At 43.8% G+C, this 18706-nt stretch overlaps 2 protein-coding genes across 2 annotated transcripts; both read right to left on the bottom strand.

Moving 5' to 3' along the window:
- Positions 1 to 6094: 6094 nt before the first annotated feature.
- On the bottom strand, positions 6095 to 7204 carry foxd2 (forkhead box D2; the record flags this gene model as incomplete). The annotated part of the gene is made up of 1 exon (XM_080536198.1): positions 6095 to 7204. The coding sequence occupies one exon, from the start codon at positions 7202 to 7204 to the stop codon at positions 6095 to 6097; it is 1110 nt and encodes a 369-aa protein (XP_080392324.1).
- A 5505-nt stretch (positions 7205 to 12709) lies between these two features.
- On the bottom strand, positions 12710 to 14029 carry foxe3 (forkhead box E3; the record flags this gene model as incomplete). The annotated part of the gene is made up of 1 exon (XM_080536194.1): positions 12710 to 14029. One exon carries the CDS (start codon positions 14027 to 14029, stop codon positions 12710 to 12712), a length of 1320 nt encoding a protein of 439 aa, XP_080392320.1.
- Positions 14030 to 18706: the final 4677 nt, after the last annotated feature.

The raw sequence follows: 18706 nt of genomic DNA, 5'->3' as shown, positions 1-18706 counted from the left end.
CATGTTAAATGTTAAATCCTCGCCCCTTTCATTACGTTATCTTCACGTCCCCCGGCGCTGTTCCAATACGCCAACAACAACTGATGACGTTAGAATTATAAGGTTCTATCTCCATTTTTGTCAAAATTGAGTTTTTTACATAATCTGATCCATTAGGTGTTTATTAATGCCTGTGTGGTGTTATTTTTCAAATGTTGACGTTTTTGAGTTAGTAATTCATCAAATACAAAGGTTCCATCTCACAGAACATAACGGAATGTAAAAACTTTGACGCTCAATATCTCTGAACTGCCCTAAACGGAGATAGAACCTTATCATTCTAAGCTCACGAACTCCAAGAAACGTCCAACTGCAGTCCGATAGACAGGGTGGCCATGGAGATTAAATCATATCACAGGAGCACACTTTAGCCTATATGAGTAGAGAGGGGGGGGGGGCAGATCACCTGTTATCCTAGCCTGGCCCCCCAGTTTAATATCCACACTGTAATTAATAACCATGTGTTCTCTGTGTGTGGGATGCCCAAGCCAAGCAGCAGGTGTCCGTCAGTTTGTCACACTGTGTCGAAGTCGATGAGGCGAACCTCTTCCAAAGTTAATATTTTGTTTTCCAAGAGATGAGGGGAGTTCACTGTCTTCGCTTTATTTACACATTCTAAATTAATTAAGCAGAGGATTCCTCTGTCCACTGCGAAAACACGGAGGGGGCGACTGGAAGCAGCGAAGGGAGGTTGTGATTTATTGTAGCAGTAGGGCCCATCTCCTCTCTCCCAGGCCGGAGTGCCTCCATGGGGACCCGGCCAACGCATTCCTGCAGGACCTCTCATCTGCCTGTCTGCACGGCCCGACCAGCCAGCTCACACACAGTCAAATGGAAGATTTTATAACTATGCATGTTTCAGTGTCTCGTGTTTAAGTTCATTAAAATAGATGAAGAAAATATGTCTGTGTAACACGGCCTTTGGACCTTATTTGGTAAGGGATTGGATTCAATCTTAGCAATGCGTAATATGTTTATTTACAAAATACTGTCCGGAAAGATTGGTCTTATTCTGAAATCTGGAAGCCTCCTGCTATAATGGCATGCAGTTCATCTTATTCACCCCCCAATCGTTCTAATATATGGACATGGAAAATATATATAGGCCTTTATGGTGTAATGACAGTTCGATTGAACGAGCCCAACTGTGGTGTCAGTAACATGGAGTGCAGATACATGGCTGAACCTGAACCCACTTCGGAAACCAAAGCTTTTGAAATTGAGTCCATCAGCTACCACAGGTGTCTATGGTTCCCTCACACATACCTATGACCTGGTGCCAAAGCTGAATCTCTGGGAGGAGGAACTCATAAATGCATAACTCATAAATGCATTTTGCCAGAAAATAAAGCACATGACCAGCCTGCCTCTAGCCCAGTAGCCCAGTGCGAAGAATCAAACCATTAGCCGTTGACTGATACATTTAGACCAAGTTCCAGTCCTTACGGATTGACTAGTATTGCTGTAATATCAATGTCTAACCAAAAACTACATGGCTTTTTAAATTGTAATAATAATAATAATAGGCGTAATAATAATAATAACAATACAAATAATAATAATAATAATAATAATAATAATAATAATACAAATTGTAATACAAATAATAATAATACAAATAATAACAATGATAACAATAATAATAATAATAACAATAATAGCATAGGTTATAGTAAATATCATTATGCTATTATTAATAATTGTTGTCGAAAACAATATCAATCAGATAAATGGTGTTTAAAAAAAAACCTAATACAATAATCTACTACGATGCTTTGACTTGAAATTACTCTTTACAGTAAGGTCATACAATAAGGTAAATAAAATAACATTTACATTGAGTTTAATTTAAGTGGGCGGTGTTCAACAGCCAAATTAGTTGCGTTAAATGTGCTCTCTCTCTCACACACAGACACACACACACACACACACACACACACACACACACACACACACACACACACACACGCACAAGGCATCAGAACGTGAAATATGCATCTTTACAGCCCTTAAGAAGTCGTTAGTGTCCTTCAGATCACACCTAGCAGGGACACATTGATTGGTGATATCATTAGCATATTTGAGGAAGCGGGATTGGGAAGGTTTAAGGCAAAACGATTTCATGTAATCCCTCATAGCCCACGCGCCGAGTCAGGGTGTGGCTGAGCAGGGTTTCAGCAAGGTGACAGGAGCAGAAAGACAAAGATGACATGTTGAGAGGCAGGAATGGTTTAGGTTTCAAACACGTCCCCCAAAACAAACTATTTTAAAAACGTAATGATATCGGCCTCCAATTTGCCATATAGGCCAAAGGATCCATAGATCCACAACTTTAGGAAACTGCTTTGCAACTCGTGACGTTAGAATTATAAGGTTCTATCTCAATTTTTGTCAAAATTTTGTTTTTTTACATAATCTGATCCATTAGGTGTTTATTAATGCCTGTGTGGTGTTATTTTAAAAATGTTGACATTTTTTAGTTAGTAATTAATAAAATACAAAGGTTCCATCTCACAAAACATAATAGAATCGTAAAAACTTTGACGCTCAATATCTCTGAACTGCCCTAAACGGAGATAGAACCTTATCATTCTAAACGGAGATAGAACCTTATCATTCTAAGCTCACGAACTGTTACACTAGCCGTGTAAGCGACGTTTCACATAGTACTACGAAACAAGGGTGCATGAAAATAATAAACTGACGACGCTAGTTTTAGAAACATGCGAATACGAATCAAAACCGCGTTAAAGCGCTATGCCTTTCATTCTGCATAATTGTTGCGACGAATTACGAATAATTATCCAAAAATAAACGCAAAGTATTTCAGACTCAGTGTGTTTTTAGGTGTAGGCCCAAGTCTGTAATTGTAAAATAGATGAATGTTGCAGAGAGAAATACAGAAACACATTCTGGCCCGAGAGTGTGGGTGGTCCTCATGTGACAGCCAGAATGAACACACAAGGCTAACGTTGTGCACCAGGAATTAAAGGCCGTGTGTGATTTGTGACTGCGTGGAATATGTCTTATTAACAACTTATGTTCTTGTCTCGTTTTGAAGAGGAGCGAGGGTCATTTCCAATATTCCAATAACACATTCTCATCAGGGCTGCAGTGATTCGGCCTAAATCGACCGTTTCGTGGTGTATTCTCTCAATGCAATTGATCCATAAATCCGTCTATTTTCAAAACTATTATATGAAATAGTATTTATTTATTTGTTATTATTTGATCAAATTAGAACGGTCATGAAGTGAATTAAGACAAGTTAAGCACATTATATTTTCCTTTTTTTAGACAGTGATAACATGACTCCGATAGATTCCGAACAGACATTATATGTGTGTGTGTGTGTGTGTGTGTGTGTGTGTGTGTGTGTGTGTGTGTGTGTGTGTGTGTGTGTGTGTGTGTGTGTGTGTGTGTGTGTGCGTGCGTGCGTGTTTGCGTGCGTGCGGTGTCCGTTGGTCGAGTTGAGTGTCGGCCGACCTCCTACACCGGTTCAAGCGCATGTGTAAGCCTCAAATAATTAAATAATCAAATAAATCACTGAAAAACGCAATTCCTCCCCCTCCTCACTATATGGTAGTCTGATTTATAATCTTCATTCACGATATTTTCGCCATTAATTCTGTGGGTATGACTAATTAAATGTGTCACTGTGAGTGACTGATTATTTAGATCTTCTGCAAGGTCGTGATACCGTATAGGTCACTCTCTGGATATTATACTGGATAGTATATGCTTTGTCATTTTCTTTGTTTTAATTAGGCCATCGTGGGGAATTTTTGGCCCGGCGTTTTTTTCAACTTTAGGCTACATCAATATTTTGAACAGTGAATCTACTCCATTTCAAGCCTAATTGTATACGAATGTCTTAATGTGTTACACGCTGAAGACCTTCCCTCTCAAACGTCAAAACAAGACAAGCCATTTGCAAAAGTGACTGGCCCGCCTGCCTATTATTCAGTCCTCTAATCTTGTCCTGCATGGCACAGAAACTGGAATTAGGTCTTAAAGAAGATAATCTGAAAGGTAACCTACTCTCAGGGCTTTCATTAACACAACACCAACAAAAGGAGTGCAAGAGACTTCATAAAAGTAGGTCCAACATGTTTGGGTTCGCCTCAAAGGATTATTGAGGGAGCTGAAGGAGAAAGTGGAACAGAGGAGTCAGCCCTCCCGCCCTTCATCCCCAATAATCATCTGTCAAAATCACCCCACCAAGTAATTTAACCATTTGCACACAGAGTCTGGTAAATAAAGGAAGTTCTACACCCCCCTCTGCCTCGGAACATGTGCTTGGCCAACTCCGAAATAGACTCATAGGTCTGTTTTCTGCTCTCGGACGAGCCCCGCTGCCTCTTTTGTATCTGTCCCGAGACAACACAGATGACATGAAAGCAGACTTAAACCGAGCGCCTTTTGAGAAGATTGCTTTTCAGAGGCAAATGTGTGTGGCTTGTCTCACGGGGGACCACTCACTGGGTGTGCATTCAGGCCCTGGCCACAGGGTCTTCAGTGACAACATCAACAAACGGAGAAAAAAAACGCTTTATCGTGGATTAGAATCCTGATGAAAAATGCTGCTACAAATTAGCAACGAAACCCCCAAGAGATCGTCGTGGGTATCCATGTAGAACGCTCCCATTCAATTACAGGCCTCCAACCCTGATGTTCCCATTCATTTAGGCCTTTGTAACTCGCCAGAAACTAGTCCTTTATAATCGTCCCCAGTGCCACACAAGTGGAATACATGCTCATTGCTCACCGTTCCATAATATTTATATCTGTTTATAAATATGCATCACTAGCTCTATAGGCCTACTTGTTTTGCTGCGCTGGTTTTGTAGACTAATTAATGCTTACTTTGGTGTATGTAGATGTATAATAACATGGTTATTCACCCTCTTAATCACTCAAGATTACAGGCCAGATTTAAGAAAGATTTATACCTAGGCACAATTGCGTAAATAACCATGCCCAGTTCCAGAGAGCGCCTTAATGGGCCTGCCAGGGAACTATGTGTTCAAACTCGGCCTGCACATAAAGATTGAAGTTTGACCTGGGGTCAACGAAGATGAACTACAAATACCAACATACTAAACGCAGAGACCTATGCTCTCTATTATACTGTACAGTGATGTAAGGCTATTTTTCTATGTATATTCTTTAAGGATATAGGCTTATAAAATATATTGTTTAGGATGTGTCAGATTGGCACAGGCAAATGCCAATAAAATCTTTCCAATAAACAATTTAACGAAAGTCTTTTCAAATTCACAAACATTTATTATTCTTGTCATTACAACAAAAAATGACCTATGAACATTTAAGTGTCTCTGTCTATACATAACATACGTTTCACAGATTAATTTCAATGAAATAGATAGGAACGTAAGCACAACAGTTAAACAGGGTGAGAGAGGTAATGCGCTTTACACCAAAACCACATATTTGTCCACTGACAACATGAAATAATATAATTACAAATTCACCACGACACCGCTGGTAAGAGATCAAGGGGTAGTGGAAAAGGTTTACATTTGTATTAGAACCCCTTTTGCCTCAATGTGCTTTCTAATATCAAAACCTGAGTTTGCGGTCTCGGTAGTCTATTTTAACAGTGCTTTTATCTCACAACGCATACAAATATAAAACAATATAAATCATAATAAAAATCTCAATTTTGTTAAGAAACAATGAAATCGCCCCAACAGAGATACGTGACGTTTAACTTATGTTAAAATAGCTGGATCATTTGCTCAAGCGGCGAAGGACCATATAGGCCAAAACAGGCCAACGAATATACACTCAGCATTGGTTCAGACTCCTTCTGGCTCACTTCCTCATGCCTCTTCCATTATTTGTATACATATTTACAAGCCATAAATATACCTTTCACTTTCCTTTTTATTCTAAGATCATATCTAAGAAACATCAGGGGAAGAGCCACACTCTTATTTCGCAAAGAATGTTTATCCTACCTTCACATAAGACGACAGAACCATAATGGGTTAATATGGGATTTCGGTAATTTTGTTTTTGGTCGCCAGTTTTAGAAATGACAACTGTTAAGACTCGCTGTTTTGCTGGTGAATGTCTGTGCCCCGGGCTGCAGCATGGTTTCCTGCGAGAGGTTCAAGTGGTTCGAGACGGAGGTGAGCGCAGGGGTCAACATGGCCAGGATCTGAGCCTGGCTGCCCGCCTGGGCGCCGTACGGGGAGGCCGCCGAGTGAGCCGCACCGATGATATTGTCTATCGAGAAAGAAGGCCGGGTCGGGGTGTTAGCGTCCGTCTTGAGAGGCGCCAGGCCGGGCAAGGTCGGGCTTAGTTGGGGATAGAATGGCTTTCGGAAATCAGCGCCTAGGAGAGAGGGCAGGGGGTGCGGCGTGGGGAATATGGAGGCCGGTGAGGGGACGAGGGCACAAGGTGTATTCTGGAAAGGGAACGCGCTCGCCGGGTGGTGCGGGTGATAAGGATTGTGTGCATGGAAGTTCTGCAGCTGGAGACCGTAGTTGTACCCGTAAGGGCCGTATCCAAACCCGGGGAGGAATCCACCGACGTCTTTGAGGATCTCGTTGGTCTGGTGTCTCTTGAAGCGCTTCCTCCTGCGTAAAAAACTCCCGTTGTCGAACATGTCGGCGGACTCCGGGTCGAGGGTCCAGTAGTTGCCCTTGCCTGGGTTGCCAGGCTCACGTGGGATTTTGACAAAGCAGTCATTCAGAGAAAGGTTGTGACGAATAGAGTTTTGCCAAGCGGGGAATTTCTCCCGATAGTAGGGGAACCTGCTGCTGATGAATTCACATATCTCGCTGAGAGTCAGGCGTTTCTTGGGACTCTGGAGGATAGACATGGTGATCAGGGCGATGTAGGAGTACGGGGGCTTCACTAGTGCATTTTTGCTGGGTTTGTCTCCCCCCGCCATTGCCCCTGCCTCTCCCCCCACTCCGACCTGGTCAGTCGGACACTCGGAGCTGCTGAGGCCGGGAGAGGAAACCCTCTCGCTCGCGTTCTGAGACACATTATCGTCCGAGTCGTTGTCCAAGTCGAAATCGTGGTGAAGGTATTTCCCGTCCTTTCCCACGGAGGTGTCTCCCCCGACCACGTCTATGTCCACGTCCTCGGACAGTGCAGAGTTGTCGGACATATCCGTTCCCAGAGTCATCCTTGGAGAGACCGGTTCGTTTCCTCTATCACGTTCCGTGTCGCGTCTTCGCAGCTCCCCACGCTGGGCGCACTAACTCAGTCTGTGCGTAAAGCACTAGTCTCCCGCTCCTCCGAGGACCACACCGGACTCCGGTTTACCCCCAATAACTGCATGGAAACATCACGGGAATCTACGAGAGCGCAGGACAAAAAGGCTTTGATTCCACGGGTTTAGCCACACCAACCTGTAGGCATGGAGGCTGCAGCGGTGGCTCTCAACGAGGAGAAACTTCTTCTTTCAAACGCAGAAAAAAAAAATCGAGGGGAAAAAGTCATAAATCACACATGTCTCTCTCTCCTTCAGGACGTGTAAAAGTTGTTTTTTACAAATTAATTATTTTGACCTTTTGATATTGGTAGTTTGTGTGTTAGGTCGTTCATTTACTTTCGCATATCTATAAGAATGTCTTTACGCACGGGCACGGCGTATCCTGAGAGGCTCATACTATCCCCCCTCACAGCTCTCAAAAGCTATTTATTCAGCCGTGGAGATCACGTGGTCGCCGTGTCACTGTTACCAGGAACTGAAGGAAAGGAAGGAAAGGGCAAGATAGCTAGGAGAGACATGGGAGGGAGAGAGAGAGGGAGAGACATGGGAGGGAGGGAGAGACGGCCCAGGGAGGGAGAGACATGGGAGGGAGAGACATGGGAGGGAGAGAGAGAGGGAGAGACGGCCAAGGGAGGGAGAGAGAGAGGGAGAGACATGGGAGGGAGAGACATGGGAGGGAGAGAGAGAGGGAGAGACGGCCAAGGGAGGGAGAGAGAGAGGGAGAGACATGGGAGGGAGAGACGGCCAAGGGAGGGAGAGAGAGAGGGAGAGACGGCCAAGGGAGGGAGAGAGAGAGGGAGAGACGGCCAAGGGAGGGAGAGACTCTGGCCAAGGGGAGGAGATGGTGAGTCTACCTTACATTACACACCTTGCCTATTACGCACCACTGGCAAATATGGAATATCATCAAAACATGAATGGTGGTCGACGCTCTATTAGCCCAGTCTCAATCAGACAAGCTAAACGTTTTTGAAGTGGACCTCTGCTGCTGAAGTGATTATGATTAAATCCACGAAGGCCTGTACCTTATAGCAAAACAATAGTGAAATAATACAAACTGTAGAGGACAACTTTACTTACACATGGAGCATGCATTCGAAGCAAAATAAGTCGGTTCATTTGTAGGTTATAGAGCCATTAAATCAAATCAAATACAGCCTAACAAACATAAATAGAATATACATTGATTGAAATCCATATTAATCTATAAATTCAATTTAAACTCCAAGTGTAAATTGCCTTAATATTTCGTTTACAATTAACAGTTGTACGTTCTTCTTCTCTTGAATAACCTAATAGCATGTAATATGTAATTGCTTCAGACGGAATATAGCTGGCTTAAAATATCAGGCCCACTTAATCAAAAAGAAATATATAAATATTGTATGATTACTAGATATAAGTTGTAAGGAGACTAATTGTATTATAATAGCGAACATATAAAACAATATCTAAGTCACACATATATACAAGTATATAATAATAATAATAATAATAATAATTACACATATAATAATCATTATTATTACACATTTACACATAATTTGAGGCATGTATTTCACAATTGTAGTTTTAGGCTACTTTTTACTGAATTTATGAAAATATATTATATAGATGTTTTTTCTTCATCTTGGCATTTGGGGAATCCCTAAATAATAATAGTATTCTTAGAGTACTATTCTACTAATGCCCTGGAATAAGTCAGTGTAAATCTTAGGCTATGGAGAGAGAATAAAGACCATATCGGAATTCCATTTACGTGCTTGGCCACTAATTCCCCGATCATTTCTCACGGGTTTTATGTTTTGCTTGTCAAGAAGTCATAACATTATCCATCAGCATTTTCTGCATAATTCGCATATAGACAAACACGAATGTAGCCTATCAGCTGCAACCTGCTCCAATCCGTCTTCGTCAAGGCGTGAGGAGATGACGTGGTATGTTGTGTGTCTGTGTATGAGGCTGTGTGTGTATGAGGCTGTGTGTGTATGAGGCTGTGTGTATGAGGCTGTGTGTGTATGAGGCTGTGTGTGTGTGAGGCTGTGTGTGTATGAGGCTGTGTGTGTATGAGGCTGTGTGTGTGTGAGGCTGTGTGTGTATGAGGCTGTGTGTGTGTGTGTGTGTGAGGCTGTGTGTGTATGAGGCTGTGTGTGTATGAGGCTGTGTGTGTGAGGCTGTGTGTGTGTGAGGCTGTGTGTGTGTGAGGCTGTGTGTGTGTGAGGCTGTGTGTGTATGAGGCTGTGTGTGTGAGGCTGTGTGTGTGAGGCTGTGTGTGTATGAGGCTGTGTGTGTATGAGGCTGTGTGTGTGTGAGGCTGTGTGTGTGTGAGGCTGTGTGTGTGTGAGGCTGTGTGTGTGTGAGGCTGTGTGTGTATGAGGCTGTGTGTGTGAGGCTGTGTGTGTGTGTGAGGCTGTGTGTGTGTGTGAGGCTGTGTGTGTGTGAGGCTGTGTGTGTGTGAGACTGTGTTACACGACAGGCGCGGGGCAGCGCTCGCATTCCACTTCATTACTGAGCAGAAACATGGCATTATTGTAATACACGTACATCAGCACCTCATCCGTCTATGTTCACCACCATCAGCTTGCAGTATAACCATGTCCTCTTTATGTTACACACAAATGCGTTCCTTTCCTTAGTAGCCTATAGTCATCAACTTTATTTAGATGGATTTACATTTAGATGGATTTAAATGGTTCTCATTTGCGTTTTTATAGTTATCTGATATTCATATAACTTTTTTTTTTTTTATTAAATTTTAATTATGGCCTATAGGCAATGGACCTATGGCAACACAGATGTAGGCTATTAATGCGAAGTAAACAAGTCTCATGGTCACGTTGACTCAGATCGATAACTGATTTTCCTATCGTTGTCAAGAGTTATTTGATATGGTTCAATGCCCATCTGTTGGCTTGCTATAACCAATGTTGTGCTGATTACAGAGCTAAGTTGTTGAAGCGTTGGAAAGCGAGTAAAAGAAGGCTATAGGCCTTGTAAACGAACCCGCGGAGAAAGTGTCCCGAGTCGCTCATGGGGCCCTCTCAATTAGTTGATCTAAATAACACGCTCACTAAGCTAGTCTCTAGGACCCCCCTCTCCCTTCCCTTCCCCTCCCAAACCCTCCCGGGTATACGGGACAAATACGGGACAAACCGTCAGCTGGCCGCGGCTGCATTACTGAGGACAACAGCTGCAGAGAGAAAGGCCAAATCTATACTTCATAATTGTTCCCTCACACGTTCTGTTGCCTTCTTTGAATACGTTGGTGTGTTAATAAGAGGTAAATTCAATTTGAGATTGTATTCTACATTATAGCAATTACTCCATTTCCAAGTGTAATGGCATTTAGGCCTAAGCAAGAGGCCTGACCATTTCGACCTTCATAACCACAGCTCACCTGTTCATTTGACGGTGTCATAATAAAAGCAAAAACAACGCCCTGATCAGACTTTTCGAGAGAAAATATCATGAATGAAGTTTTACTCGATGACATCAATTACTTGGAAAATAACGGGAGAAAAAACATTGTTTTGTAGGCGATCAAATATGATTTTCTGGGTGGGCTGGAGAGAAGAGGGGGCGAAGAGAGGGAAGAGTGTTTGTGGTGACCATGGCTGTAGGGCTAAACCAGACTATAAACGGTCTTCAGTCATTCCTCAGCCTCTAGGGATGAGAGCAGACCAGTCTTAGATCGACTTTGGATTGAAGCCAGAACGTTTAGGCCTTACAAACAACAACATCCCAGGATATTGCATTACTAACATTATTAACCTTCCATTCTGGGGGTTTTCCGGTCGACTTCTTGGAGTCGCCTGACCTCTGGTGGACAAACTGTAGACATGCATGAGCCATTTCCGATCCACAGTCTATGAATGACTGATTTGAGAAGGACACCACCAGGGGTCGCTGCAACTACTATAGGCCTATACCTGATTTAGGTGGACGTTCAGTAAATCTGCCCATGTGTAACGTAGACTAGGCAGAGATGTTTCAGAATTTAGCACGTGTGTTGTATGGGGCCATTGCCGTCAAGCATATGAATGCCAGTTTCCTATATTTTATAATCTACCAGATTGCAACTAGGCCTACAAGCCTACCATTTACATCATGCACGGTCATGGTGGTTAGGTCAAAGTAAAAAGTAGAGTATTCAACAACATACCAAATACAAATAGGTTTATTGTACGTTTATTTCCATGTGATAGGCTATGTAAGTATGTCATAAATCATAATTCAGAGGCATACCATGGCTGCTTTACGCAATGGATGCGCAACGAATGAGATCATGCCTAATCCAATTATCTTTTCCCCTTATCAGATTCTCCTCAAAATAATAATTCCATTTAACAGTCTTTTGTTTACATTCCCTCAAGGATTATTGATGCATGATTATTACGGCAAATAACATCCAACGTGTCCAATACTAAATGGATTGTGATTACGGTTCCATAATTGAACAACTTGTAAAACAATGTTGCCGCCACAAGAATCATAGAGTAGCCTATTTTACAAACTCTACATGTATCTATAATTTACATTTTAATTTGGATTGCATTGGCATTTGCACGAGTAGCCTATCCATTTCAAGTTGAAAATAACATTTCAAAGCACCTCAGAGTAAATAGGCTTATCCACGTTCACGTTAATCTCGATTCCAATATTAAATAGTTGACCAGTTGTTCGTTATGAATCAATGATATATCAATATCAATACGATCATGATAAATTATCGAATTTTTATTCTAATGAAAAATTACGAACTAATTGACACTTAGTTGAACAGATATGCCCATGTGCTCACATGAAATGTGAATGTCTTGGTGTTACTACATGTAAACACGTGTGCCCAGTTTCATGTAGACTGTACGTCTATACTTGATTTAATTCTACAGTGTAGTTACGAGGTATGAGGGACATTTTATGTTAAGAGTTATATTTAATAATCCTAATCAGATCTGTACCAGGATGTGAATACCTCAAATGTCAAAATCAAAGATGACGACCTTGCTTATCAAAAATGTATTTATTATGTTGTAAACCAACCAACAGTAGACATAACAATGTATTAAAAATAATTCACCAACAATCAAACTATTGGAAATTCACAAAATAGAATTGTAACATTGCACTATTATAAAACTATTGTATTTCTGACAGATGATGACATGAACATACTGTATAGGCCTAACTGGAATTCTTTCCCAAAAAAATGTACACGCATGTAGGCTACAAAACAACTTATAAAAAACACATCAATATTAATCGTATAAAATGTTAAACGAACCAAGCAACGGAGATAACGAAATTATAATGGAATGTAGTCAAGTTGCATTTCAAACAAACAAACAGGCATCTTATAGCTTTCAAATGGAATGTATTCTGAGGCTTGTAACGTTATGTTTCTCACATGCTTTCTCACATGTAGCGATCCAGTCCTGACGCAAAGTTGGCTTGTCTCATGTAAGAGTTGTTGTAAGAGTTCATGGGACCGGAGAGACCCAGGAGCTGTTCCGTGTGTTCGGCGCACGACCCGGAGCGCACGGCCGGCAGGGACAACCGGTTCCCCCCCGTGCAGTACACCTGGGAGCCCCCCGGAGAAGAGAAACTGGACTGGGGGGTCATGGCGGGGGGCAGGTGAGGGGGGGGTGATGCCGAGGTGGAGTAAGGGTATCCGGGCGCCAGGTTCGAGGAGAGAGCGCCACTCCCCAGAGAGCCCCGGGGTCCCAGGACATTCGAGGAGTTGTTCAGGACAGTTTGGGTCTGGTAGCAGGCTGAGGGGTCGGGTCCAGAGACGGAGCAACCGGCGGACATGGAGCCCCCCAGGTCTCCGCCCAGGCCCAGGCCCAGGCCCTGGGGGTCTCCCGGGCCGCTCTGCATCCCCGTCTGCTGGCTGATGATGTTGTCGATGCTGAACATCCTGGGCTGCCCCTGGGAGACCCCCGAGGTCTGGTAGTGGTGCAACATGGCAGGGTGGGGATGGGGATGGGGGGACCCCGCCAGCTGGGAGCCGTAGCTCGACCCTATCCCTGGATACAGTGTGTTGGGGTACGCGGGTCTCCCCATGGGGGTGGGGGTGAAGGCGCTGGAGCTCTGCATGTACCCCGGGTAGGTGCTCACGTCGGTGCGCTTGAACCTTTTCCTCCTCCGCAGAAAACTGCCGTTGTCGAACATGTCCTCGGCCGCGGGGTCCAGAGTCCAATAGTTGCCCTTCCCGGGCCTGCCGGGTTCCCGGGGAATCTTGACGAAACAGTCGTTGAGGGTCAGATTGTGCCGTATGGAGTTCTGCCACTTCTTGGAGTTCTCTCGATAAAACGGGAAACGTTCCATGATGAATTTGTAAATACTGCCCAGGGTGAGCTTTCTCTCGGCGGAGTTGGCGATGGACATGGCGATGAGAGCGATGTAACTGTAGGGGGGCTTCCCTCTCTGAACGGGCCTCTTCCCCCGGCGGCTGCCGCCCCCCGTGCAGGGCTGGTGCTCCTCCGTCTGACCCAGGGCAGCCCCTTCCTCCCGGTCCGTGTTGGGACTGTTGCCTCCCCGGGGCTCGGACTTGATCAGGACACCGTCCTTGGCCCGGGCCTGCTGCTGCATCATCGGAGGGGGTAACGGCGAGTCCAGACTCACGTTGGGAGACATGACCACCGGACTGGCCTCAGCCTCGGCCGGCGAGTGCTGCTGGGACTCAGCCGTCATGTTGCACATGCCCGAGAAGTAAGAGAAATTGGCAAGATTCATAAAAAAATGAATGTGTTATGTATATACTTATATAGAAATTATTTGTATTAAATTATTAAATCGCACCTGATAAAAATGCAAGCACCATTAAAGTGGGGTGGGATGTTTTTGTCTTGCCTAAACAGTGAGTGCGTTTTTTTGTTGTTGGTCCCTCCCTAGGATAATTAAGTCCTTGTGTCCCCTCTCCGTCAATGAGCCGTTCCTCTTGCCAGGTGAGCGTGGCCCGGACGGTTTTATAAGCCGGGCGTCAATGACGACACGGGCTACCCTGTGACGATGGAAGCCAGGGGGCTACACTGCTGCTCTCCCGATGGACACGCACTGCCTGGTTACAATCTAGACAATTTGATGGCAGCTACTAGATTGTAATCAAGTGCAATACTGAAACACAACTGTGAACATTTCAAACCTGCAAACTGCGACACTTTAAATGAATGTGCAATAACACTATGTGCAATATGACAACCCTCGGGTACATAAGGTTCAGAGATAGGAAATGTTAGAATAGGTATAGCATAGCATAGAGTACAGCACAGTGTTTTATTTGTATAGTATAGTGGATAGTGTACATAGCCTTTATTTATGTAAACCAGCTCTTTTCCCTTCTTGTTTTTAGTTTTTTTTCCTAGCACCAGGGGAGCCCCCCCTCCCAAATTTCGTTGTATGGTACCTGTACTATATCAATGACAATAAAGACCATTCATTCATTCATTCATTCATTCATTCATTCATTCATTCATAAAGGACATCCGCATGAAAATGAACGAAATAGCCAGCAGCATACGATTTTACAAACACATTGCATTACAATGTAGATGTATGCCAAACAGCGTTTATAATGACAGGCTACTAGACAGTATACAGTCTCTTTTGAGTATCAAGTTTTTTCCGCTCACAGACCAAGTCCCATATTATCTCAAGCCTTGTAGCCTATCAATTACACCACAAGTGTCAAACCGAGCTATATGTTTGGGAGATGTGAAGTGGGATCAGTAATGCACAGAACATTACTACACTCAAGAGAATCTGATTAGGTTGAAATGCGTAGGTTTCCTATTGCTTCTGAAGGGCACGTTTCAAACTGCATAGAAAAGTGTGATTGTGTTATGCCAACTCTAAACACAGTTGCACCTATCACACATTATTATCAGAGTGATGACAGCAAGGAGCAGGAAGCCCTCTGTCTGTCTCTCTCTCTCTCTCTCTCTCTCTCTCTCTCTCTCTCTCTCTCTCTCTCTCTCTCTGTCTCTCTTTCTCTGTCTTTCTCTCTCTCTCTGTCTCACCCCCTCTCTCTCTCTCTCACTCTCTCTCTCTCTCTCTTTGTCTCTCTCTTTGTCTCTCTTTTTGTCTCTCTCTGTCTCGCTCTGTCTCTATCTCTCTGTCTCAGTCTCTTCTGTCTCTCTCTCTCTCTCTCTCTCTCTCTCTCTCTCTGTCTTTCTCTCTCTCTGTCTCTGTCTCTGTCTCGCCCTCTCTCTCTATCTCTCTCTCTCACTTTGTCTCTCTCTCTCTGTCTCTCTCTCTCTTGCTCTCTCTCAGTCTCTCTGTCTCTCTCTCCCTCGCCCCCCCCTCTCACCCTCTCTCTCTCCCTTGCCCCCCTCTCCCTCGCCTCCCTCTCTCTCTCTCTCTGTCTCTGTCTCGCCCTCTTCCCTCTCTCTCTCTCCCTCTCTCTCTCCCCCCTCTCTCTCTCTCTCCCTCCCTCTCTCTCCCCCTCTCTCTCCCTCTCTCACTCTCTCTCTCTCTCTCACTCTCTCTATCAGTCTCAGCCTCCCCCAGTTTGCTCAGACTGCAGTGTATATCTAGGCCAGAAACAACACACAGAGAGTTACTCTGTGGTATTCCAAACCCAACGCTCAATCCACCAATTGAAAAATAATAACAACCCATTAAAAACAAGCAATTGAGCTGTGAAAGCTTTTGGGGAAGAAAAGTAAATATCCCTTCATTTCATTTTTATTTTTGGAGATTGATAACCAAACACTCCTCAGGCCAAAGCGGAGGTGTTGTTTTTCGGATTTTGTAGTAACAACACAATACAACACACGGTCCCTATGTAGACAAGCTACCAAAACACATGCTGAAACTATTCCTGATTGATTATTTGATCAAATAAGGGGCAACAGTTCATTACCTATAGTAAAATATATAAGTAAGTGTTAAAAAAAAAAAAGAAGGAGAAATTTGATAAAGGCCTGCTAAAGTTATAATGCATATTCAGGACTATTCATTTGTAGTTAATTTATTGTGAATGCTTTTTTCCTGTAAATGTATTAATCTGAGTTAGTGGTGTGTGTGTGTGTGTGTGAGAGAGAGTGTGAGTGTGAGAGAGGTGTGTCAGTTAGAGCGTATGTGAACGCGGGGCCGAGAGAGATTGTGTTCAAAGCAAAGGTTAAACAAACAGAGCTCATTGGCTCTGGGCGCTCACAGGCTGATATGAAAGAAATGGTGTAATGAATCAAACCAGAGTCATAAACCATACCGCCTCCATTCTACAACTGTCCACTCCCCTCCCCGCTAAGCCACTCCAACACAAAGTCCCCTGCACCCCCCACCCCACCCACAGCTCAGACACACTAAGCCCAGCTAGCCACTCACAGCCAGTGGCTAACAGCTTCAGACAGGCGTGGGAGCGGGGGTGTATCCAAGCAGGATCTGCCCCCAGAGCTGCCAGGTCAGGCAGGACAAACAGGGGCTATGGCCAGGAAACAGCCCCTGTGCCCTGGGGCCTACGGCCTCGCACTAATCCCTGTACACGCCCACCTCCCCACACTCACACTCTCTGAGTCTCTGTCTCTCTCATACACTCATCTCTATAGCGCACGCACGCACGCACACACACACACAGACACACGCACGCGCACACACACACACACACACACACACACACACACACACACACACACACACACACACACACACACACACACAGACAAACACACAGACACACAGACACAAACACACACACACACACACACACACAGGAGGCTGACACAGGAGTCCTCACTACATTGCATTGGGCCACACTGTAAGGAGGAAACAGATGTATGAATGAATGAATGAATGGTCTTTATTGTCATTGATATAGTACAGGTACCATACAACGAAATTTGGGAGGGGGGGCTCCCCTGGTGCTAGGAAAAAAACTAAAAACAAGAAGGGAAAAGAGCTGGTTTACATAAATAAAGGCTATGTACACTATCCACTATACTATACTATACAAATAAAACACTGTGCTGTACTCTATGCTATGCTATACCTATTCTATGTAGCATGTCTATCCACATTTTTATCACTTGGCACACATTTATACAAACTGGAGCTGGGATACTTGTTGACTTGATTATATACAATGCTGTATCAATGTATTTAAGAGCAACCTAATGTAAAGTGTCACTAAAATAAATGGGAAAACAATAATCATAGCAGGAATTAATCACCAGAGTATCTAGGTTTTGTGGGTAGCAACTTGACATCCATGACCAAATTCTACACGAGTCACAAAGGATTCTGGGTCGAATTCTGGCATAGCATATGAAGCCACCTGAGAAAGCTGCTTGCCTGAGATTAATCTGACATAATAATACTATACAAACGTAAATATCAAAAATATCTTAAAGTGTTATCAACATTCTATGTGGCTGTTATATCATGTTTGTAGATATGAATGTGTTAGTCACGTACTGTATTATGGATGCTTTACTGTATGTTACTATTCAAGTCCCTCTCCTTGACCACAGCTAGAAGATGATAACCTACTCTCTATCTTGTTTTCTGTGAGTACACGCTTATCACCTCCACATCTGGCTCTCTTCCTCTCTTGGGGAAAGAATTAGAGAGGGGGACAAAGTAGAGAGGGAAAGAGAGAAAGAGAGAGAGAGAGAGAGAGAGTTGCTGAGTAAACACTTGGAACCCATTCATTCGCAAAGCGGCTCCAGGGGACGAGGAGGGGGCGCATGAGAAAAAGAGACGGAATAAAAGAGTGGGAGCGAGAGACAGAGACAGAGAGAGAGACAGAGAGAGAGAAAGAGAAAGAGAGAGAAGCCCGCGAGAGAGAGAGAGAGAGAGACAACGCTACCCCTTTTCTTGCCCAAGCTCATCAAGCACGGGCCAGGGCTCTTGAAAACATAGGGATTACCAGGGTACTGGGGCGCTCCTAGGACAGGCTCTGCCCTGCTCGCTGCTGCACGTCACGCTCCACCGCCCCGCTAAAGCATCGCACATGGTTCTCACACACACCAACTCTCTGGCTCTACCACTCTCTCTCTCTCTTTCTCTCTCTCTTTCTCATACACACACACACACACACACACACACACACACACACACACACACACACACACACACACACACTCACACACAAAGACACTCAGACACACAGCACTTTCACACAAACACACACATGCACACACAAACTTGATATAGTGACTATTTATACATCTATACCATACTGTACATAGCTACCGTAATGTACATAGCTACCTTAACTGTACATAGCTACCTTAACTGTACATAGCTTATAACTGTATATACCTCTTAACTACCATACTGTACATAACTACCATACTGTACATAACTACCGTAACTGTACAGCTCATAACTGTATATACCTCTAACTACCGTACATGCCATACTGTGCCTATCACTATCACTGTCATGTTTTATATCATGTTTTATATCACT

This window comes from Nansenia antarctica (genome assembly GCF_963989245.1).
Source record: "Nansenia antarctica genome assembly, chromosome: 7".
In the NCBI taxonomy this organism is placed as follows: domain Eukaryota; kingdom Metazoa; phylum Chordata; class Actinopteri; order Argentiniformes; family Microstomatidae; genus Nansenia; species Nansenia antarctica.
This window is presented reverse-complemented; position numbering and strand designations above follow the sequence as displayed.